The sequence below is a fragment of the Dipodomys merriami genome, unplaced genomic scaffold (assembly GCF_024711535.1).
Source record: "Dipodomys merriami isolate MVZ:Mamm:240054 unplaced genomic scaffold, mDipMer1.0.p SCAF_60, whole genome shotgun sequence".
NCBI lineage: Eukaryota > Metazoa > Chordata > Mammalia > Rodentia > Heteromyidae > Dipodomys > Dipodomys merriami.
The window spans coordinates 7,014,117-7,038,147 of record NW_027206180.1 but is presented as its reverse complement, the minus strand read 5'-3'; the positions used below and the strand labels follow the sequence as shown (position 1 = coordinate 7,038,147).

Genomic DNA, 24,031 nt, shown 5'->3' with positions numbered 1-24,031 from the left:
GTGATTTTACAGCCTATATTTAAAATTAGGAAGTTACAGAAACTTACAAAATAAAATATAGGTTGCTTTACATAAGTTCTGCTAGCCACTACACATCAGCACAGGCAATCTGTTTAATTATCCCTTGTTGATTGTGTCACCTTGTCACACACACTTTTGGTCTGCTTGTGCCGGTAACAGTTAAAATTTGTAGTTTGGGTTTTTTCCCCTCCCTCCTCGAGTGCTAGGAGTCGTAAAACCCTGGGCCTTAACGCATGCCCGGCCGACTGAACTTCATCCTTAGCCTAAAACTTAGAAAACCTTTACGTTTTTGTTTTGTTTTGTTGTCAAAATGTTAAGAAGAATCTGCTTTTCTCTCGGATCCCCCGTGCTGGCGCGGTCCCTGAGCCTCTCTGAGCTCAGGTCGCGCTCTCCCTCTCGGGCCACAGCGCCACTGGATGGGAGTTGAGTCCCCGGGCGGGCCTGGAACCGCGCTGCTGGATCTCTGCTCCTGCGCAGCTCGGTGGCCGGCTTTGACTCTTCCTCCTCGGCCGTGGGTTGAGCTCACGCTGCCGGCCTCCTTGCTCGGGCGGCACTCCGCCAGCTCCAGTCGGGTGCGCGGCCCCGCGGAGCCGCGGCTTTTCCACCCCGTCCTCGGCGCCCAGACGCTCGCCCCTCGGGCGGGGCGCCGCTCGGTAGTTTGGAAGCCAAGGACGAGTCCTGTGGTTCCAAGGCTTGGCTCCACACAGGTTGCCTGGAGACCGAGCTGGGCGACGTCCGGGCGGCGCGGGCCCGCGGCGCGGGCGCTGTCGTTCCATCCCCGCTGACAACTCGGGGCCGCCGTCCGCCCCCTCCGGCTCTGCCCGTTGCTAAGATGGCGGCGGCGGCGTCAGGGGGCGGTGCCGCGCTTGGCCGTGGCCAATGGGCTTCCGGGCTGCGCCGCCGGCCGGGCGCGGGAGGCGGAAGTGCCGCGGGCCGCCGCCTCCGTCCCGGCTGCGGCCCCTGCCGGTTACATAACTCGTTGCCGGCCCGTCGCGGCCCCTCGTCCCGGCTCCCGGCTTCCCCAGGATGCGTTGAGCCCCGCGACGCCCTCAGCTGCCGCCGGCTCCCACCCGAGGTGAGCGGCGTGTGGGGCCCGGGGCGGCCGGCGCGGCCCCGCTCCGCGCTTCGCAGCCCCCGAGCCGGGTCTTCGGAAGCGGCAGGCGCCCCGCGGCGCGGTGCGGTGCGGTGCGGTGCGGTGCGGCGGCCGCCGGGGCGCGGGCTCGGTACTTGTTGCTGCCCGGCCCTCCGCGCCCACCCCGCCCCGCCTCCGGGCTTGGGACGTCGCGGGGAGCTGGCGGCCGGCCGGCCGGGTGGGCCGCCTGCGGGGGGACGAGGGGTCCGCCGCGGTAACCCCGCTGGCTCGGGCGGGAAATGAGGGGCCGTGGGAAACAGCCGGGGGGGGGGTCGCGCACGGCCCGGCGATGGCCAGGGAGGCCCGGCGCTCCCAGTCAGGGTGAACTTTGGCCGCCCCGTGGATCGCGGCTCCTCTGCCAGGTCCTGGAGCCTTGCACTTCTGTGTCGTGTGTGTGCGCGTGCGCGCGCGCCCGAGTGCTGATATTGGGGTCCAACTCAGAGCCTGCGCACTTTGCCTCAGCGCCAGAGTGCTGATATTGGGGTCCAACTCAGCCTGCGCACTTTGCCTCAGCTTATTCCACTCGAGGTTGGCGCTCTACCACGTGAGCCACAGCTCCACTTCCGACTTTTTGGCAGGTGAATTGGAGATAAGAATCCCTTGGGTTTTTCTGCTCTGGCTGGCTCCAAACTGCGATCCCTTGGAGATCCCTTGGAGGCCTCCCGAGTAGCTAGGATTACAGACGTGAGCCACCGGCGCCCTGCTTTTTGTGTCATTATTGTCGCTCCTTGGTCTGTAAAGAAAAGGACCCAACCCGACAGACTGGCCCACCCTGGTGTCTGCAATGGTATTTAGTCTCTGGGGAGAAGGTGGAAAGATTGTTCATTTACTTTTTTTTTTTTTTAACCCAAACACCAGAGACATGAAAGCCCTTGTGAATGCTTACCTGACCATGCAGGAAGTTACCCGACTCATCCTGTGTGTGCTATACCCCAGTCCTTGTATCAGTGTGATACTCAGAGTGTTGTAGCTGACAAGGCAGGAAGAGGGGGTCTTGAATATGGTTGAGAGGGCTGGGCACCGGTGGCTCATGCTTGTAATCCTAGCTACTCAGAAGGCTGAGATCTGAGGGTCGTGGTTCAAAGCCAGTCTGAGCAGGAAAGTCAGTGAGACTCTTATCTCCAATAAACCACTCAGAAAACGGAAAGTAGCCCAGTGGCTCAAGTGGTAGAGCGCTCGCCTTGAGCTGAAGAGCCACGGGACAGCACCCAGGCCCAGAGTTGAAGACCCATGACCAACAAAAAATAAAAAACGATCTAGAGCAAAAACAAATATGGATGCAATGCATGTTGCTTTAAGCGTAATTACAGCCTGTAGGATAAAGACGTGAAGAAACTTAAGGGCCATCTTCTAAACTATGATCATGGCTGTGGATTTAGGACCTCAACTCCTCCCTCTTAGCATTTGAGTTTGGGAGTGGGTTTGGGCTCCCCAGCCAGGTTGAAGTTTGCTCTACTTTCCTCTCCACAGGCTACAGACATCCTGGGTTTCTGGGAAGATGGACAGAACATTTTCCAAAGTCAGGCATGGTGTCAACATGTCAGCATAAAAACATACAATAGGAGCTGGGAATGTGGTTCAAGCCCCAGATCCAACAAAACACACACACACATGAAATCTATCTTAAAGTATGTGTGTTCTAACTTTAGCCTTTCCCAGTTGTAACTTGAAATGATTTTGTTTAACCACACCTACACCATGTGGAGAATATCTTTAGATATGACTTGTGCAAGTTGCTTAGCAACAGCTTCTGGCCAGAATGGAAGAAAATTTCTGAATATCAGGTTTAAGGGATAAGAGATAACCCTGAATTGAGACCAGGAAGGGTGATGCTGCCATAGTGCTCATGACTTGAAAACTGCCCCAGTGCACAGGTCAGCAAGAAACATGGCCTCTGGTGGCTCAGGTGGATGACAATCTTTGCATTGAAGGTGTGGGAAACAAACCTAAGGAGACAACAGATTGAACAACTCAGATTGTCAGCTTGTTGACAGATTGACAACTCAGATTGAAGATCTGAGTTCTGGGCAAGGTGTGTCTTTGCCTGCCGAAGGAGACCGGAATCCTGAGCGCTTGTTGGAAGCAGGTCCACCTGAGTAGAGTGGCTGCCTCCCCTGCATGTCTTAAGTGCTGGTTCCTCCACGTCGGCCTCTCTCATCTCCTGGAAGGAACCACAAAGCCCTTGGGGTTTTAACACCTCAGGACCTTTTTGCAAGAATGCAAGCAAGGCAGGTTGTGGGCTCTGCACTGAAGCCGTGCTGCTTTGCTGTGGGTTGTGCTTTCAGGTAAGGTGCTGAGCCATGTTCAGAGTAAGGGCAAATGTTGAGTTTGGTTGGGCATTTGTAAGGGCCTTTGGTAATCAGGGTCAGTCAGACCTGCTTCCCCACACTGACAGAGGCTGGCTGGCAGGAGGGCCCGGGGTCCGTCTGAAGCCTGTGTAGCACACTGCTGATTCAGGAACAAACTGCATGTTTAACCACCAGCAGAGTTTTCATTCTGCTATGCACACTGCGTGGTCTTTTGGGATGAGAGGTGGTGTAAGCTAGGAGCTCGAGCTTTCTTCCAGAAGTTGTGTGTGTTTCTGGTGAACTGGGAGCAATGCTGAAAGCGGCTGTAAGGCCTCAGGTCAGAACTGGCTGAAGCGTGGCAGCCACTTGAAGATGGGCACAGCTCTGAGCGGATGTGGTCAGCCAGTGGGAGAGTGAGGACAAGTCACGGTCACCTCCCCATCCTCCCCCGGCAGCGCGCTCAGACCCTAGCCCATCCCTTTACTTTGGGCCCGGCCCACGTGGCCAGGAGGGACCAAAGGACCCCCAAATGATCATTGAGAGCCAGCTAGAGCTGTGCCAACATATTTTTGAAGGTCTCCAAATCACAAACAAATGACTACCTACCTACTTTGCCCTGAAATAGACAGCACTGACTTTTAAACCCAGCACCCTAGGAATAGCATGGCATTTGAGGCCTTGGTGCCAGAAATAAATGTGCTAAATACAGATTTAAAGTTCAGAGAAGTGAAAGAAAGTGGTTGTGGATAGGGACATAGAAAAAAATGGAGAACGTGTTTGTTGCCTTTGATTTAACCAGAGCACTTTTGATTGTACATGTTACATATGCGTTAGGCATGAATATATGTGAATATGTATTTTATATATGCTTTTTGTGGTACTGATTTTTGTTTTCATTTGTCTTGTTTGTGTGTGTGTGTGCTGTGTCAGTACTAAGGCTTGAACTTAAGTTCTATTTCTTGCTCACAGCTGATAGGTTACCCCTTGAGCATTGCCTTACGTCTGGCATAATTGGAGAAGGAATCTTACAGATTTTTCTGCCCTGTCTGGCTTCAAACCAGGATCTTCTAGGTCTCTGCCCCTTGAGTAGCTAAGAATTACAGGTGTAAGCCCCTAGCTCCTGGTATGATAATGGAGTTTGAACTCTTAGCCTCATGCTTGGTAAGTAGGTCCTCTGCCAGTTGAGCCATTCTACCAGCTCCAAGAAAAATACTTTGTCTTTGTTTTTTTTTGTTGGTCGTGAGCCTGAACTCTAGGCCTGGCGCTATCCCTCAGCCAGCTCTACCACTTGAGCTGGTCACCACTTCCAGCTTTTTCTGCTTATGTGGTACTGAGGAACTGAACCCAGGGCCTCATGCATGCATGGCAAGCACTCTTCCACTGAGCCACCTTCCCAGCCCCTACTTTCTTCAGCTTTATTTTTGTGGAATGGTTATTAAGAACCAAATAGGGGTGGGAGGCATGGCTCAAGTGGTAGAGTGCTTGCCTAGTAAGCAAGGCTCTGAGTTCAAACCCTAGTTCTGCCAACAGAAAAAGGGGGAGCCAACCCAGGCATAAAGTTAGCAATATTTCATCTCAGTCAATAAGCCGGACATAGTATCACATATTTGTCATCCAAGCTACAAAGAGGGCCAGAGTGTGTGGTCCAAGGCAAAAAGGTTTGTCTCAAGTAGTAGAGGACTCCCTGAGCAAGTGCAAAACTCTTTGAGTCCAAACCCCACTACTGACAAAGCAGAGCATGTTTCATGTTCTCTGTTTCTAAATAGACTTGCTTTGGGCAGCGGAGTGGTGGAGAGAGAGTATTCCTTGTGCAGATAGGTTGTGTCTCTTAAGTGTGTTCTTTGCTATGGAATTCCTTTATCAAGCGGAAGTTTCTGTGATTAGTAATGATTCAGGATAGCATCTTTGCAACCCAGAGCTGCTTCTCATTTTGTTATGTGTGGGGGGGGGGGGAGGTGTTGATAATTAATTTTGATAAGTTCATGATGGACTGGGATTTCCAAAATAAAATGGAAGGAATTTTGGGCCCAAAGGAGAATCTGGGGCTAAACATGGAGCCTCAGACCCACTTGCCACTGTTTCTGTCAGAGATAAAACACTCGGCTTGCATGTACACTTCATATGACTTTATATTTTTAATTTCTAGTAATTTTTCTAATATACTTTATTGTTGTTTTAGAGGTGATGTCCAGTGGGGTCACCTTACATACGTCAGGTCATAAGCACATTTCCTTTGGCCTGGTGTCATCTTTCCCTCATTCCCTCCCATCTCCGCCCACAGCTTGTACCACTGTCCTGGGCAGCCCGTGCGCCCCACTGCTGCGCTTGGTCACCTTTTCCTTCGGATTCTGGGCCCTCCCCCGCCCTCCCCCAGGTGTGCATGTGAACACACTGTGTATAAGGTAAAGAATACAGAGTCATCAGAAAAAGAAAAAACAAACTTTAAAAAGTTCTTTGTTTCCAAAGGAAACAGTATCACTTTATATATAATATATATAAAATTTTATATACATTATATAACTTTAAGCAGCCCAGAAGCCCTCCTCTGCCCCTCCCCACTGATCACATTCTGATTGCTAGTGATTGCTAGAACCATCAATCTACTTAGCCAGTTGTAGAGTCTCCTGCAACTGGAATTCTCCAGTACCATTTAGTGTTTGTAGCTCAAATTATTATGTGAGCAATCTGTGGGCTCCCTTCAGAGCATAAAGACTTGGGTTTTTAAGTATGCTGTTCAGAAATAGGTGGGTGTTTGTTTCTTGTCACTACAAATGACTCATTTTCCTACTACACTGACGTTCGGGGAGAAGCCCAGGCTGTGTGGAGCTGGCGCTCTCGGCCACCGGCAGCTTGCACTTCAGCAGCCGGGCTGGGAAGAGTGTCCCTGGTGTCCTCACGTTTGACATTCAGCCTTCAGCCCATCTCACTGGGGTACTAGACAGTGTCCTGTGTCTGTCACCACTGTGTTTTTTCTCTTCATCCCTCTTTTTTGTTGTTATTGTTGGTCGTGGGGCTTGAACTCTGGGCTTGGGCGCTGTTCCTATGCTCTTTAGCTCAAGGTGAGCACGCTACTGCTTGAGCCACAGCACCACTTCTGGTTTTCTAGTGGTTTATTGGAGAAAAGAGTCACAGACTAGCCTGCCCAGGCTGGCTTTGAACCGCGATCCTCAGATCTCAGCCTCCTGAGTAGCTGGGATGACAGGTGTGAGCCTCACATTCCTGAGGTACTGTGGTCTTTATTTCCTTTGCGGAGATTGTGCTAATCTTTGTGCTTTGATTGAGAAGTCTGTTGTGTGTGGGATGAAGGAAGACAAGGCCCTGAGAAAGGGAGCTGCACAGTAGAGTGCACATTAGGGATATTATGTAAGAAAGGAACATAAGAGGCCAGGCTAGGTAGCTCAACCCTATAATCCTCGTTACTTGGGAGGCGGATCTGGTAAATCATGGTTGAGGTCAACCAAGATTTTATTTTCTTTTTTTTTTTTTGGGTCCGCTCGTGGGGCCTGAACTCTGGGACTGGGCGCTGTCCCTCAGCTCTTCAGCTCAAGGCTAGCGCTCTACCACTTGAGTCACAGCGCCACTTCCGGCTTTTTTCATTTTGCTTATGTGGTGCTGAGGAATCAAACCCAGGGCCTCAGGCAGGCAAGGCAAGCGCTCTACCACTGAGCCACCTTCCCAGCCCCTCAACCAAGATTTTAAAAAATTATGAGACTTCATCTCAATAATTGGGCAGTGGGGCGCTGGTGGCTCACACCTGTCATCCTAGCCACTCAGGAGGCTGAGATCTGAGGATCAGGGTTCAAAGCGAGCCTGGGCAGGAAAGTCTGAGACTCATTATCTCCAATAAACCACTAGAAAACTGGAAGTGGCGCTGTGGCTCAAGTGGTAGAGCACTAGCCTTCAGCTGAAGAGCTGAGGGACAGCGCCCAGGCCTAGAGTTCAAGTCCCACGAACCACCAAAACAAACAGTGGTATATGCCTATCATCTTAGCTACAGTGGAGACACAAATAGAGGATCGTGGTCCAGGCCATCCCAGACATAAAGCAAGATGCTATACGCTGTCTTGAAAATCACCACAGCAGCCCGGTGCTAGCAGCTCATGCCACCACTCAAGAGGCTGAGGTCTGAGTATGGAAGCGCAAAGCCAGCCCAGGCAGGAAAGTCCATGAGACTTACCTCCAGCTAATCACAAAAGACAGCAGAAGTAGTGCTGTGGCTCAAGTGGTAGAGTGCTAGCTTTGAGCAAAAGAAGCTCAGGGACATTGCCCAAGTCCTGAGTTCAAGCTTCAAAACCAGCACCAAAAAAGAAAAGAAAACCACCAGTGCAAAATCGAGAGGGGAGGGAGGAGAATATAGTTGTTTTTACAAGCCATTGGAGGGACGCTTGTACAAAAGAGAAGACTGGCGTGCGTCAGGGAGGAAGGGGTGTGGAGCACGCTGGCCAGGGACTGGCCTGGCTCGCTTGTGGAGGTGTCTGTCTCATGTAACCGTCCCCATGACTCAGAGGGACGTTGTAGCAGCTTGTTGAAACAAGTTGCTGGGGAGCTGTCTCAGGGCCCAGGGTGCTGGAACACCAAATCCCAGGGGGGCCTGAGGCACGCGAAGTCCAGTGTAGAGGGCACATTGAGGGCCAGCCTGGCCTTCAGGGATGAGCTGTGCTGTGAATGGAGAAGGAAGGGCGGGGCGGGGCAGGGTGGCATGTGGCAGCAGAGCACCTCTCAAGCCATTAACAGATCAGGTTGGTTTTTCACCGTGAAGCACCTCTGAAGAGAGGGGGAAACTCCTTGGGCCTGTGGCTGCCGTCAAGCCTTCAGGGACAGAGGCTTCCAGGAAGTAGGGTTGTGTCTACCTTTCTTATTTCTGAAGGACCAGAGTGCAGACCCTTAGGTCTAGGACATGAAGGGAGGGGCATTCCTGCGTAGATCTGACTTCACAATGTAAATGAACTTCGGGTTCTGTACGGTGCATCATGCTTACAGTAGAGAACCTGTCCCACATGAAGGAGATGTGCCCAAAAGGTGGCTTGGATATCTGTGACTTTCTTTCCCTTGTCCTCTTAGCACAACCAGACCTGAAAAAGCATCCCCCTGTGTCATGAGCCTGTGTCTGCTCCCCACAGAGGGGCCCGCAGCGGCCTGTGTTGGGGAACAGGAGCTATGGGAGCTCACAGCCTGCAGTGCAGAGCCAGGCCCGCAGATCAGCACAGACCTCCTGTTCTAATGGGAGGCCATAGGCCAGCTGGACACCTGGGGGCCGCATCCGAGGGCTTCTAAAAAAACAGCCTTTGTGGAAACATGGCAGTACTTTTAATAGGATTGCAAGAATCTTCAAATTGTTGTATATCTCAGAGCTCAGTGTTTTTCTGGAAAGTGGAACTGGGGCATGCCTGTCCCAAGGCTAGTAGGAGGATAATGTGTAAACCTCGGACGTGTGAGACAGTCACTTCCTGTGAATCTCTCCCTCTGCCATCAAGCCTCAGTATAGAGTTTGTGTGTGTGTGTGTTTGTTTGCTGGGCTTGGGGCCTGGGCACTGTTCCTGAGCCATTTTGTGCTCAAGACCAGTGTTCAGTTGAGCCACAGGGCCACCTCCAGCTTTTTCTGAGTAGTTTATTGGAAATAAGAATCTGCCTGGTCTGGCCTCAAACTGCAGTCCTCATATCTCAGTCTCCTGAGTAGGTAGAATGTACAGGCGTGAACCACTGGTACCCAGCTAGAGGTTTTAAAAAAAAAATTTGTTTTTGGGGGGGGGGAGGTCGGTCATGGGGCTTGAACTCTGGGCCTGGGCGATGTCCCTGCGCTCTTCAGCTCAAGGCTAGCGCTCTATCAGAACTTGAGCCACAGCGCCACTTCCGGTTTTCAAGTGGTTTATTGGAGATAAGAGTCTCAAGGACTTTCCTGTCTGCGCTGGCTTTGAACCGCGATCCTCAGATCTCAGCCTCCTGAGTAGCTAGGATTACAGGCGTGGGCCACCAGCACACAGCTTAGAAAATTTTAATTATAGTTGAAGTGTAACATACATTGCCAAAGTAACACATCCAGTTCAGTGTGTGGTTCAGTGAGTTTTGGAGAAATTTGTGCATATTTGGGGGAGGCATTACCACAGCCACACGTCACCTAGGAAGCCCCTCGCTACCCCAGCACTTCTACTGTCAGTCTTGTGCTCCAGGTCCAGAACCTGCTTCTTCCATTGCCTCTGCTGCAGCCTCAAGTCCTGAGGGCGATCTGCCCATGGCCATTCATACCCTGGGCTCTGCTGCCCTGTGTGGAGGGTCACCTGTGCACAGAGCCAAGTGATGCTGTCCCCTGTGGAGACTGCTGCATTGTGGGAGCTGGAGGAACCAGCAGTTCAGTGATAGGCCTTCGGGAGTTCTCCCTGCAGTGTCAGGTGGGAAGCTTCTGCGGTCCTGCAGGCACCCTGCAGATGGGCAGCCGGGAGAGGGCCTTGCAATCTGGAATGAGCAGGCACGTTGGCCTTGGGCACTTGCCGTGGGCGCTTTACTTTTGTGTGTGAGTTATGAAGGCTTACCAGTGGATCTGGGGCCCACAGGTATCTGGGCAGCTATAGCCTGGACTATCTTAAAACTAGTCAGAGGGGCTGGGAAGGTGGCTCAGTGGTAGAGCGCTTGCCTTGCATGCCTGAGGCCCTGGGTTCGATTCCTCAGGACCACATAAGCAAAAAGAAGAAAGCCGGAAGTGGTGCTGTGGCTCAAGGGGTAGAGCGCTAGCCTTGAGCTGAAGAGCTGAGGGACAGCGCCCAGGCCCAGAGTTCAGGCCCCACGACCGGACCCAAAAAAAAAAAAAAAAAATCTAGTCAGAAAGTGAATAGCCATTTCATACCATCTTCTACCATGGCCAGCCTATGTTTAAGTTGCTCCAAAGTACTGTTTCCATTTATTCACTATAGGTTAGGCATTATTTTTTATTCTTTACCTTACTCTCTTTCGCCTACTTTTGTATCTTTACTAACACTGGCTTTTTGAAAGGATCAGCTAGAGAATGTCATGTGTCTGTGTGTGTCTGATGTCATTTACATTATTGCCATATGTTGGGGACAATCTGAAACCAGGAACCTAAGCCTAAAGGCACATTGGTTTCAGGCCTACCATACTAGGCAGGAACTTAAGGGATTATGCTATTTCTCATTGGTCAGCGTAACCGGTCTCTCCTTGGCCATCACAGAACCCTAGATGACGAGATGCTTCACCTTACACCTGCCCACACCTGTTGACTTCAGCGCCTTCCATGACTCTTGCTGGACTTAGTCATTTCCTTTGATGGTTTTCAAAACAGTGACTTCCTGATTCTATCATAATGTCTGCTTTTATTTGTGTTGTTCTTCTGTAAAAAAGATCTTTTCTTCAACCACATAGATCCTCCTTTTCCTTTAATGACCTATTCCCAACTCAAAGGTAAAAGAGTTCTGCTTCCCCTGTTGTCAGAGCCTAGCACTTGGCCTTCCTTCTTGATTTTCTTTTTTCTTTTTTTGGCCTTCCTTCCTGATTTTCTTTTTTCTTTTTTCTTTTTTTTTTTTTTGCTGGTTGTGGGGCCTGAACTCTGGGCCTGGGCGCTGTCCCTCAGCTTTTCAGCTCAAGGCTAGCGCTCTACCACTTGAGCCACAGCGCCACTTACAACTTTTTCTGCTTATGTGGTGCTGGGAATCGAACCTAGGGCCTCATGCATGCGAGGCAAGCGCTCTACCACTGAGCCACCTTCCCAGCCTTCCTTCCTGATTTTCTCCATGCTTTCCTTCCTCCATCCTCGTTTTCTTCCTTCCTTCCTTTGAGTAGAACAAAAGGCAGAAATTCGTAGCCTGGACTGTGTTCTGTCTTCATTTAGGAGACTGGTCGTCACCTGGTTTGAGGCCTTGGTGTTGCTCAGAGTCTGTGCTCGATGGGAAGAAGCTGCGTGTGCCTCGTGCTCTGGCAGTGAAGCCAGCGTGCAGCATCTAGCACTCACCAGCCCCAGTCCGCCGTGTTGCTCTTAGAAAGCCAGTGAGCCATGCTGTCTGCTTTTGGCAGACACCAGACCAGGACTGGGAGAGTCGGGGTGAGGCCATGGTACCTCCTGCAGCAGAAGAACCACAGTGAAGAGACTGATACAAGCCAGAGAGAAACTGGGACTGTTGGGGAGCTTGAGAGCAGAGAGGGGCAGGAAGCAGAGGCAGGCTTCCCTGACTCGGCCTCACGCTGCTTCCCTTCTTCACTGTAGAGTGGAGATGACTGTGCCTTCATTCCGTCACAAAAGGCCACTGGTGGACCTTATCCTCCTCCCAGGTCAGTGGATGGAGGAGGAACTAGCCACCGGATGACACTTATCTCCTCTCCCTGCAGGTGTGAATGACAGAGGTGGTGCCATCCAGCGCCCTCAGCGAGGTCAGCCTGCGCCTCCTCTGCCACAATGACATAGACACTGTGAAGCATCTGTGTGGTGACTGGTTCCCTATTGAGTAAGTGATTGCCCGTGGCCATGGCAGCCGGGGAGGCGGGGCAGAGGAGGGAAGACACACAGCTCTGCAGTTGCTGAAGCCGGAAGGGGCCATGATGCAGAAGCAAGGAATGGACCTGGAGGGACTGGCCAGTGGACTGCAGGTCACTGTGGCTCTGGCATCTTTACAGCTTGCCTGCTTCCTCGTGTGACACTCCCTAAAAGGGATCTGATGAGAAACTTTAGTTCTTTTTTTTTTTTTTTTTTTTGGCCTGTCATGGGGCTTGAACTCTTGGACTGGGCGCTGTCCCTCAGCTCTTCAGCTCAAGACTAGCGCTCTACCACTTGAGCCACAGCGCCACTTCCAGCTTTTTCTGCTTATGTGGAGCTGAGGAATCGAACCCAGGGCCTCATGCATGCAAGGCAAGCGCTCTATCACTGAGCCACCTTCCCAGCCCTGTAGCAGGGTGCTCTTGAGCACATTGCTCTTGAGGTCATCTCCCTGATCCTGTCCACCCCTGTCTTCAGAGCAAAATGCCTCATAGAATTTTTGTAGGAAGTTATCTGAGTGTTGGAAGGTCACCCAAAGTTCCAAAATCACAGCTCATCCAGCTAAGGAGCAGGCGGCCATGTGCTACCCCCTGTGGACTGCTCTGTGGAGACAATCTGGTTGGAGTTTCTTTCTGTCTTCTCATATGTCAGGGCTGATCAAGTCATTTTGGCTTTTTTTTTTTTTGTTTTGGTCAGTCATGGGTCTTGAACTCTGGGTCTGGGTACTATTCCTGAGCTCTTCAGCTCAAGGCTAGCACTCTACCATTTGAGCCACAGCGTCACTTCTTGTTTTCTGGTGGTGAGTTGGAGATAAGAGTCTCATGGACTTTCCTGTCTGGGCTATTTTTGAACCCCAGTCCTCAGATTTCAGCCTCCTGGGAGCTATGATAACTGGCGTGAGCCACCAGTGCCTGGCTTGATCAAGTCATTTTGGTATCATCAATTCCCATTCATATCTGGGAAGAAGGTTGCTCTGAAAAGACCTCTGTGCTAAGAGATAGGCAAGCATCCTGTGCCTCACCTGAGTCTATTCACTCCCCCAGGTACCCAGACTCATGGTATCGTGATATCACATCCAACAAGAAGTTCTTCTCCCTTGCTGCAACCTACAGAGGTGCCATCGTGGGAATGATAGTAGCTGAAATTAAGAGCAGGACCAAAATACATAAAGAGGTGTGTCTGCTGTGGTTGGGATGGATAACATGGCCACTGGAGAGGTGTATGGGGGGAGGGCCTGCAGAGGAGTTGTGCTGCCCATTCTGCAGCTTGGGTCTTAGGAGCCTGCAGGTCCCAAGCATTACCCTCACTTCCTCTCTTTCTCTTTAGGATGGAGATATTCTAGCCTCCAGCTTCTCTGTTGACACACAAGTTGCATATATTCTAAGTCTGGGAGTCGTGAAAGAATTCAGAAAGCATGGCATAGGTAAGGGAGGACAAGTTCCTGGTTTGGGCATTCCCCAGCCCCTCACCCTGTCAGTCACTTCCTTTGTCCTTAGAACTCCAGCTCCTAAAGGACCCCTGCTTGTTTCCTCCTCCTACCCCTTCTCCCCACGCCTTTCCCATCCTGCTGGTCCAGGCCTTTCCATGGAGCCTCCTTCCCAAATCTGCCACAAACAGAGCAGCAGCAGCTCCCAGAACAGTCATGAGGGAGCAGGTCTCTCTTAGCCTTCCTCTTGTCACATACTCGGTTATGTCTGTGGGCAAGATATTCTGGATTCAGAATTAAAAACAAGCATAAATTTAAAAAATAGCACTCACTAGTGTTCATTAAACACCATGACATCAGATCAGATTCCCATCCCACTCAGCCGCTCCGCAGTGAGCAGCCCTCCTGCTTCTGATCACACGCTCACCGATCCTGTCTCCTGAGGCTGCAGTTTACACTGTTGTTGAAGATCGATGAATCGCTGTTGTGAGTCCAGCCCACAGGAGGGTACCTCCAGGCCACACCTGTGGCCCACAGTGGTCTGCAGCCTACAAGCTCCATGTAGCCTTGATCTTTTAAGGGCTTTAGCAATAGGAAGTGCCCACAGAGTGACCTAGATGCCTCCAGAGGTCACAGCCTGCTCTGCATCCTCCTAACTCCGTACGACCTTTTCTTCTTCTCACAAGGGTCCCTTTTACTTGAAAGTTTAAAGGACCACATATCCACCACAGCCCAGGACCACTGCAAAGCCATCTACCTGCATGTCCTCACCACCAACAACACCGCGATTAACTTCTATGAAAACAGAGACTTTAAGCAGCATCACTACTTGCCCTATTACTACTCCATCCGAGGGGTTCTCAAAGATGGCTTCACCTACGTCCTCTACATTAATGGCGGCCACCCTCCCTGGACCATCCTATATCCTTTACTGCTGGGAATTGTGGGAGGTCTTGGCTTCCTGGTGGCCAAGGGCTGCAAGAGAGCTGAGGCCGAGGCCACTTACTGGTGAGAATGATCTATGGCCTAGCTGCAGAGGTGCTGCTGCTCCCTGTTCTGTGAGGCATGTGATCTGGTTGGTTAGAAAAGCACTTGGCATTCTCCAACATCAGCCCAGCAGGAAGGATGGGTTCTAAACCTTGGCCCCAAATCCATCCATTACTACAACAAATAGTAGGATCGAGAGTCTCCAGTTGTAGGTGTGCTGGAGGTCAGCAGTAAATACAGCAGACTGTACAGACAGGAGAAAAGAAACCATTGGGGTAGGCGGGAGACTGGTGGCCACTCACAGGGTTTCACTCGGAAGATACTACACGTGTTTGCATGTGTTTTCAAGTGAATGAGTCTCGGACTCATTGATTCCGGAGGATTAAACAGGAAACAGAGAAGTGGCCCAAAACTCTGTGGGCCTCCCAGCTCACATTAAGTCCCCTCCTATTGAAGGGATAGGGGGTCTGTCCATCCTTTTATGCTGAGGGTTAAGAGGCTGAGGGAGAACCAGGAAGAGTTGCTTCTTCTGGAGCCTGAGACTGAGCTCCTGTTCTCAGGTTCCACCATTATTTTCCACATTGGCGGCACATGTAATACAGCATTCTAGTGCTCTGAGAGTTTCGTGGGCCCTTGGGCCCGTTGAGCATGGGTCCATCGTGTGTGCAGGGCCATGCTTCCATGCACAGGCACAGGTGGGTCGGGCAAGCCCGCTTCCACTCAGGCCACAGCATCTTCCTTGACGGAGCTCACGGACTACATCCATCACCTGGGCTCAGCGCTAGCCAACCTGAGCCCCTGCTCCATCCCACACAGAATCTACCGCCAGGCCCACAGCCTGCTCTGCAGCTTCCTGCCATGGTCTGGAATCTCTACCAAGGGAGGCATTGAGTACAGCCGCATCATGTGACGCCAGCCTGGCAGCCTCTACGCCCTGTGGAGACCACCTTCCTGTCCTTGTCACCTCTGCTGTCTTCTGCAAGGAGCTGCAGCTCAGGTGCTATGCGGGCTCAGGAGCAGAGCATGGGTCTTGTCTCCCGCAGGTAGGTACAGACATGAGGGTTCAGTGAACCTGGCACCTCCAGCCACACAAACAGAAGTCCCTAGACAGTGGTCCGTAAGCACTTCCCAGCCAGCCTGAAAGCTTTGCAGAGGAGCGTGGGGGGAGAGATACTTTAAGCTTCTCACTACAACTTGGATCCCCATTTCCCAAATTGCTTTTTTGCTAGATAATGCAATTTGAAAAGGTACAGAAACGTCCAATCTTTCCTATCCATGGCCCCTAACTGCATGGCTCCTCATGCAAGCGTACCCAGGGACCGTGTGTTATATCTGCTCCAGAATTGTACACATACCTCAACTGTAGCATCCACTGCCACCAGTGCTTCTCCACATGGCATTGTTAGAGGTCCAGTGGTGCAACCAGGTCAACATTGGGAGGGGCCTCGGGACTCCCGAGTCCCATCTCTGTGTGCTTGGGCTGTGCTCACATGGCAGGCCCCGTGGCCACCTTGGGGTGCACACCCAGGTATGTACTTTTTTGTGCCAGGACTAAGCCTTGTGACCACTGGCAGGACTGGGCTTTGGGGTCCCCTGGCCCAGCTGCAGCTCATAGACCAGTAGTGGGGTGGTTGAGTAACCACGGTGTCCTCATCCTGCCATGCTATCTTCCTTACAGGCTCCCCAGCTCCTTCCTGCTTCTGGAAACATCTCTTCCACGCACTGCGCTGATCCCACCTCCACACACATCGTCCCCGTCGCCCAGCAGATGTGGCTGGATTCACTAGGGAGAGTCCCGCTCCGGGCCTCTCCCCCCGTGCTGCCTGCAGCTCCTTCCTGTAAAGCTGACTGAGGAGAGACAGGTGCTGCGGCACCCTTAACTCAAGATACAGAGGCTGCAAAAATAGTGGGTACAGTAAAAGGAATGCCAGGCCTTTGTCCTACACCCAAAGAAGCCTGCAGGGGGGGAGGCCTGCAGGCCTCTGCTCCTGCTCCTCCACAAGAGGCTAGTGAGGGGTGGGCAGCGTGGAACTGGCTCTTCATGAGAGCGTGGAGCTCCAGAGCTTGGTGCCTGTCACAGGTGGTTAGCTACCAAGGCCGCGCTCTGCCTCCCGGAGGCGGCCTGCTGCCTGCTTCCTGTGGTCCGAAGGGGTGGGCCTGCCTGCGGGAGCGAGGTGTGCTCTGTGCCGCTGGCCTGTGCTGGGAGCTGGGCTGAGCCATGCCACAAGGCTCCCCGGATCTTCTGCCTGCCCTTCTATGAGTGGAGAGCTCTGAGGCCTAGCCAGGTCAGGTGGGAGGAGGAAGAGGCTGAGCACAGCAGGTGCCACCGCTGCTGCCAGCCGCTTGGCCCCCCCGCAGGCAGTGGGCCGCTCCCCGCCCCTCCGTGGGGTGAGTCATGCGCACGTCACTCCTCCAACATCCCACCCTTCTACACCAAGCTGCTTGCTGCCAGTCCTGCCCAGCACTCCTGCAGTGTACCCGGAGCCCTGGCAGAGGGTCCTCACGGCCCCTCCCTCCACCAGCCTGAGGAGGAAGAGGGAGGAGCAGCTGGCCAAATGGGGCATCAGTGACTGAACGTTTCCCTCCCCAGCATCTCCTGGCTCCTGGCTTCCAGGGAGCTGAAGCCAGCTCAGGCCTCCGTCTGACCTCACAGAGGGTAAGGCTCCTCACAAGGCAGGCAGGCCTGGCAGGAAAAGAAAAAAAAAACTGCAACAGTGCTGGCCAGCAGTGGCCATGCTGCCGCCTGGTGTTACCGTGGGCCAAGGCCCCAGCCCCATGTCCTCGAAATCAATGGTGATCGTGTGATTTTCATTTCAACTCTGTGGTCAGGGAAGAATCTTCCAGAAGGTTCTTCCTTGGACATTCACAATCTAGCTCAGAGGCCTTGCCCTGCCTTCCCTCTTTCCTACCCCCTAATCAACTACTGCAGCGTCCAGCCCAGTGTTGAACAGATTGTAGTGTTTCGTCTCATTACAAAATAAACAGACCTTAGCTGGTCACATCCTGCTCTAGCACCCACTTGCCAAACCGTGTGGCCCCTGCCCGTGGCCAGGCCCGTGGCGGGGCTGCAGGCTGTTTGGCCACTGCTTGTTCTGAGGTGCGTCCAGCCAGTGGGTGACTTGTGCGGTTAGTGCAGAGGAGTGCGATCCTGGGGCACCCCCCAAAAAAACCCTGCTCCCCGGCCCCCAGCTGTTTGCCTACAGCACCCCCAGGTCTCCCCCCCTAAAGCCCTCCAGATCACAGAACAGGACCAGGAGATATTTCTGTCCCCACATGAGGAGGTGTGACTTCGAGAGAGGAGCAGAAGAGTCACAGCGCCATTCCAGGGCTTCAGACCAACCTGGACGAGCAGCTGAGTCTCAGCCTGAGCCCCGGGAAGGGTGCGCACCTCTGTGCTGGGAGGGTTGATTCTCCTGGGGCCCTGCATATGCCCCCTGAGGACCACCTCCCAGCCGCCCGTAGACCCACCCTCACCCTTGTAGGCCTCCGTCTCCGGCACAAACTCATGGTTGTTGTCCCACCTAGTGTTTTGGGGTTTTTTTTTGTTATTTTGTCAGTCATGGGTCTTGAACTCTGGGTCTGGGCGCTGTCCCTGAACTCTTCATCTCAAGGTGAGCGCTCTACCACTTGAGCCACAGCACCACTTCGTTTTCTGGTGGTTTATTGGAGATAAGAGTCTCAAGGAGTGTCATGGACTTTCCTGCCCGGGCTGGCTTTGAACCATGATCCTCAGATCTCAGCCTCCTGAGTAGACAGGATGGCAGGCGTGAGCCACCAGCACCCGGCAACCTACTGTGTTTAAAATTGCTGGCAGCAGTGCTTACATTGGTGCTTGATGGGGCCCCGCCGTCGTGGCCCCCACATGGCAGCCCAGCATCCCACGGGGCTTTTGCACATCTTACTGTGTAGATCCGAGCGTCTGCACACAAGCCAGTTTATAGCCGCTTTTTTACAGCAAGTGTGTTATACAGGGAGAAAGAGCCTGGACCAGGCTGCAGATGACTCCTGCAGCCTACGTGGCAGCCATGTTTTCACCATTCAGTGGTCAGGACGGGTCTGCGGGGAAAGCTAGGGCCAGCTGCGGGGCTGACTCCCCGGGTGCCAGCAGTGAGCTCAGCCATGAGTAGAAAATTGACTTCTTCTGTGAGCACCAACTTCCTCCCACAGCACGTGTTGGAAACTTCCAGGTCTCTTTGTCACCCAGAAGTAACACTACGTCACTGACCACATTTCCTGCAAAGCAACACCCAGCGCCAGACCACATTCAAGGGGAGAGGGCTGCAGAGGGCCATATATGGGACACATGGCTTATCTGGGGTCACCTGGGCGGCTACTGGATGGCCATTGTAGATGCTCTGTTCCTGAGCCTGTGCTGTGTTCTGAGCTTTGGCCAGCTCCCCGTCAGTGCGGGGATCTTGTATTGACAGCTTTGACGACCCACTGCACCCCTCTCCCCCCGCGCAGCAGTGGGTGGTGGGAACCGCCGGGTGCCGGGTGCCGTTTCCTCAGCAGCCTCCCGTGTCTGCCTCAGGTCCTGGCTCCTCCAGTCCTGCCCGAGTGGATGAGGACAAAAGCAGCTGCTTGTCACCCAGCGGGCACTACCGTGCAGACCACTAGACGACCACATCCCTGCCTCCCCGTTCTAGTCCCAACTGCTCTTGGATGCAATGTCCCCAACCCGCCTCGTGCCCCTGGGGCTGTGTCCCCCACCCAGAAACCAAACCCACACCCTCAGGAAAATCTAAGTGCCCGAGGTCGGAGCTCTCCTGCATCCTGTGTCCTAGGGACCCAGGAAATGCTCAGTGATGGAAATGGGGTTCAGGAGAAAGGAGGGGCCGCGCCACGTGCGGCCTGAGCGGGAGTAGCACTTGCCTGAAGCCTGATGCTTACCGGCAAGGGGCTAAGAGGCAGGCCCGGAACCCCACCACCCACTGCACTGTGGGTGCCCTGGGGTTGCTGGGCGGTGTATGGAGCCACCAGGATGAGGTGACAGTGGCAGTGCCAGGACCGCCCCGCTGCCGACCAGTGCAGACCGAGATGCCAATGGAGCCCGGGCTGAAGCCCATGCCTGGGATTGCAGGTGTGCTGTGCGCACCACTCCCAGCTAACACTGGGCTATTTTCCCAAACTCACGTGATGACAGATCAGTGACAAGAAGGTGCAGGCCTTGGCTTTTACTGAGATTAGACCTGAGGACTTCCCAGCCTCTCAGGAACCAGATTCTCCTCCTGGCCTCTCGGGAACAAGTGGCTGACTGGAGTTGGGTCTGGCTGTGAGGGCATGGCCACGCTTCCATGTCTTCTATCCCTCCCACGGGCCCTCTTCCCTCCCCCCCTCACCTTCCTGAGGCTGGCCCAGATCCGGTGCTGGGCAGCTGGGGGGTGGGGGTGGCATCTCCCTGGGGGAGGGCTACTGCTGGCGCTGAGCCTTTGCTCTGGGATCTGCCTCTTCCTGCTCTTCTGCCATACTTTCCCTGCTGTCCTCAGCCCTGGCTCTCGGAACCCCTAGGACCTCTCACATGCCCCAGAGCGGGTTCTCTTGCACAAGGGACACATGGACTCCTCCAGGGCCCTCCAGGATCTCTTGGACCTAAGCCCCAAGCCCTCAGGGGGAATGAGCTGGGAAGGGGCACCCATGGCTGGGTCCATGCCGGAACTGGAAGCTGGGGAGAGAAGAAAGGAGAGTCACCAGAGGGAGCCAAAGGGAGGCCACATGGGCAGCCGGCAGCCCCCCTTGGAGTCCCTGTCAAACCCTCAAAACAAGGGGATGGCTGGCACGCTGGCATGTTCCCTTGCCGAGAACTGCCAAAGGGTGGAGGGGAGGGTCACTGGCTCCAGCTGTAAGGCTGCCTCATCGTACAAATGGAGAAACTGACGCCAGCCAGGGAGCTGCCGACAAGAACCCCGACCCACGGCTCATCAAATTCACAAGCAGAACAAGAACCCTGAACTCTTTTTGGGGGGGTTGGTTATGGGGCCTGAACTCTGGGCCTGGGCGCTGTCCCTCAGCTCTTCAGCTCAAGGCGAGCGCTCTACCACTTGAGCGACAGCGCCACTTCTGGTTTTCTGGTGGTTTATTGGAGATAAAAGAGTTTAACAGACTTTCCTGCCCCGGCTGGCTTTGAACCTTGATCCTCAGATCTCAGCTTCCTGAGTAGCTAGGATGACAGGCATGAGCCACCAGCGCCCGGCCTAAGAACCCCAAACTCTTGATCGATCCAGGAGCCTCATTCTTGCTTTGGCCCCAGCCCTGGCTCATCACCTGGGAGTTTGATGAGAGCACATCCGTGGCCTGCACTCAATCGAGGCTCAGGGACAGGGATACATTCATTGGGATCTTAGTGCCTGGAGCATGACTCCCCGCCCGCCTTGGAAGTGTCCCGAACACTCTGCTCTTTCCTAGTCCCTGACAGACGTATGGAAAATGGGGAAACGGCCCATTTGGAAAGTCCCTGGGGTCTTAGCCTCCGATTTCCAGTCCTGCCTCAAAGGCGCTCACCTTTATTTCCCAGGTTGTCCCTGGGCTTTCGGGCTTCCAGAAGGGCTGAGGAGTGGCTGTTACCTGGACCCGGAGTTCCCTGGGACAGGTCCAGGGGCCAGGCTGAGCCTTCAGGCCGTGGCAGGCTGCTCCCAGCCAGCAGCCGGCCCAGCCAGTGGCTCTCACACTGGCCGGCTGGCTGCACGTGGCCTGGCAGGTAAAAAGCCAGGCTTCGGAGGTGACGCAGGCGGAAGTTCTTGGGCTTGCTTCCCTGGGTATTGGGGCACTGCTGCTGCTGGGTCCCCAGGCCACCTTCGTAGATGTTGGATGGTGTGTCTGGGTGGCTGGGGTGTCCTCGGACCCAGCTGACTGCATCTGCAAGGGAGAGAGCCAGGAAGGAGGGTGATGGCCAGCCAGCCCACAACCTGCCTTGAAGACCAATGCGTATGATGGGCTGTATCCCTAGCCAAATGAGCTCTGTTTCCTGCCTTTCTGCCACCCTTTCCTCACATTTCTTCTCCAATCAACAGGCAGCCGTTAAAAAGCGTGGAACTGCCAGTTGTTGTCTTGCACCTGTAATCTAGCTACTCAGGAGGCTGAGATCTAAGGATCATGATTCAAAGCCAGCCCAGGCAGGAAAGTATATGAGCTTCTTTATCTTTAATGAACCATGAGAAAACTGGAAGTGGCGCTGTGGCTCAAGTAGTAGAGCGCCAGCCTTGAGCTGAAGAGCTGAGGGACAGTGTCCAGGCCCAGAGTTCAAGCCCCACAACCAACCCAAAAACAAACAAACAAAAACCCTGGAACCTCGGCTCTGAAATCCCTCTCAGGATTTTGATCCTTTTGTACCAGCCTTTAGTGCCCTCTACCCTAGGAAGGGAATTCTGGTCCAAGTATCAGAATTTCACAGTGGGTACAAAAAGACAGTGGCCAGCCCAAGGTCCACAGCATGTATGCATGTCCCTGAAGCTACCCCCATGGCTTTGGGCCCAGGTCAGGACAAGAGGGCATCTCTCTTGCCACTCCTCCTCACATCCTGGCACCTTCTCTTATGCGCAGCTCAGAGAACGCACAGACCAAGGCATCCATGGAGGGCCAGTATGGTTGGGCAGGAATGGCCAGGCCTTGTGTGCAGCAGGGCCCTGCTCTCCCCTGCCTAGGGGATGGGTCTGCAGGTCTCCCATGGCAACAGACTCTTATGACATCACAGTGAAGATCCTGTCCTTCCTAGGCCTTCTAGTTTGGGAGAGGTTGTTACCCAGGGCAGGGTGAAATGAGGGCCGCAAAGGAAGTTGCTGGTTCCGTATATGACTCAGGATAAGCCACACCAAACAGATTGTACTCTGGCAAGCTGGACAGTCATTCTCTGGGATGACCCCTGGGGATATCAGCTTCCTCATCTGTGGGGGAGATTGAAGCATGCTTTGAGCATGCTGAAAAGGTGGTTCTTGTGACTAGACCTGATACTTCATTGTTGAACTGTCTGTTTTCCCACACCGTCCTGGGTAGTACCTGTAAGGATGTGGAAGAATTGAATTATATTGCTGGTGAAAATGTAAATGTCACAATTTAGTAATCATCCAGGTTGGAGATGTAATTCAGTGTTAAGCATGGGCTTTACATGAACAAGGCCCTGGTTTCAGTTCAGTGTACACACATGCACACACACAACCATCTAATTTTCTCTACTGTCAGATACCATCATCTGTACATAGGGAAAAACACTGGAGAATCCACATTGAAAACAATCGTACCAGATTGAGGTGTTTTTTTTTGTTTTTTTTTTTTTTTAGTATTGAATTCAAGGTCTAATGGCTGCTCCTTAATTTTGTTGCTCAAGGTTAGTGCTCTACCACCTGAGTGTCGGCTCTACCTCCAGCTTTTCAGTGATTAGAGATAAGAACCTCATGGACTGTTTTACCTGGGCTGGTTTGGAACACCATCTTCAGATCTCAGCCTCCTAAGTAGCTAGGATTACAGATGGAAGCTCCTGGTGAACCATTTAAAATTAGCTTCTGTGTCTTGTTCCAGATAAAAGTGGATGTTCACTTATTTGCTGTGGGTTTCCAGTTATTCCCAAAGCCATTTTGTTATAGATGGCTATTTTAACTTCAAGTGCATTGTCACTTGTTGGATTGGCTGCAATGTATGACTATCTCATCTCTGTTTGAATTCCACACACCGAGTTCCCTTTTCCTTTGTATACTGTTGAATTCAGTGTTCCATACTATTATCAATCCCGTATGGCATCCGTATTTCAGAGCCAATAATTTTACATTATGGGTATACAGCAAGCTCGCCTTTCATGTGAATTTATTGCGCGCATATTTAAGAAGCTAAACATACATGAAGAAATAGAAGTTTCAAAACACTCGTTATTCCTGCGTGTGCACTTTGCACAACTCAGTTGATGCACGAGTCTCAAGTCTCGCGTTGTCTCTCGCACACACCAAGTTCGATTCTTTTACTTGGCTGATACCACAGTGGACCGGCAGAGGGCGGCCTTCACCACAGCGGCCTCCGCCGGGGCGGGGTCGGCCTTCCTCGTCGCCCACCTTTCTGGGCTCCGTTCATTTCCATTCCCAGCCGGTCTTTGTCTCGTTTCCCGAACCCTGCGGTGGGCACCAGGGCGTGTTCCTGATGGGGACTCCGCGGGAAGGGACCAGGGTTACCGTGACAACCGCAGGCACGCTAGGCTCGCGGAGGAAACTCCCCGAGCCGGAGCGGAGTGCGCGTGCGCCGAAGCCGAGTGCGCGCGCACACACCTCCCTGGATCGTCCTCTGCGCGTGCGCCGGAGCCGAGTGTGCGCGCGCGCGCAGCTCGGTGGAAAGCCCTCTCCGCCACTGTGTGTGTATCCTGCATCCACTATTCGCTGCGGATGCTTTTCTTCTTGACTTTGATCTGGCGACCGCCCCTTTTACACACACGCTGGAGAGAAACGGTGCTGTGCAAGGATCCGGGAGGGAGACCGGGCTTCATGAGACTGTAGCGCTCGCGAGGGTATATAGACCTTACAGACGCGAGAGAATGAGAAGCATTACGGGACGTGCCACCCAAACTGTCCAGCACGCTGTAGGCACTCAGCGCGTGCCCACCGGTGTCAAACGTCGGCCAAGGGGGTGGAAAGACAGGCGTCGAGTGGCGGCGCGAAGCCCGGACTAGAGTCGGAACGTCCCAGGCCAGCCTCCTTTCCTATGCGCATGCGTGCGTGAGGAGGCGGCTT

General features: G+C 53.3%; 2 protein-coding genes across 6 annotated transcripts in view; one reads left to right on the top strand and one right to left on the bottom strand.

The window, feature by feature from the left end:
- LOC138814593 (N-alpha-acetyltransferase 60) overlaps positions 1 to 15,322 on the top strand; it is a 33,810-nt gene extending 18,488 nt beyond the window's left edge. For 3 of the 4 annotated variants that reach the window (XM_070003621.1, XM_070003622.1, XM_070003623.1), the window contains 5 exons: positions 11,773 to 11,888; positions 12,961 to 13,090; positions 13,244 to 13,340; positions 14,030 to 14,264; positions 15,084 to 15,322. In XM_070003621.1, the coding sequence (XP_069859722.1) occupies positions 11,779 to 11,888; positions 12,961 to 13,090; positions 13,244 to 13,340; positions 14,030 to 14,264; positions 15,084 to 15,240 (729 nt within the window). In that variant the 5' untranslated portion in view covers positions 11,773 to 11,778 and the 3' untranslated portion in view covers positions 15,241 to 15,322. Of the gene's footprint in view, positions 1 to 966; positions 1,097 to 11,772; positions 11,889 to 12,960; positions 13,091 to 13,243; positions 13,341 to 14,029; positions 14,265 to 15,083 lie in introns of those variants that run through there. The other variant, XM_070003624.1, reaches the window with a different exon arrangement.
- A 4,174-nt stretch (positions 15,323 to 19,496) lies between these two features.
- LOC138814595 (uncharacterized protein C16orf90 homolog) lies at positions 19,497 to 22,816 on the bottom strand. 2 transcript variants are annotated; one of them, XM_070003628.1, is made up of 3 exons: positions 22,729 to 22,816; positions 20,829 to 21,182; positions 19,497 to 19,992 (listed from the first exon to the last, which is right to left on the bottom strand). In XM_070003628.1, exons 1-3 carry the CDS (start codon positions 22,748 to 22,750, stop codon positions 19,835 to 19,837), a joined length of 534 nt encoding a protein of 177 aa, XP_069859729.1. In that variant the 5' UTR covers positions 22,751 to 22,816; the 3' UTR covers positions 19,497 to 19,834. The 2 variants fall into 2 exon arrangements, with proteins under 2 accessions (XP_069859729.1, XP_069859726.1); XM_070003625.1 differs by lacking the exon at positions 22,729 to 22,816 and adding an exon at positions 21,851 to 21,963.
- Between the last annotated feature and the right edge of the window lie 1,215 nt (positions 22,817 to 24,031).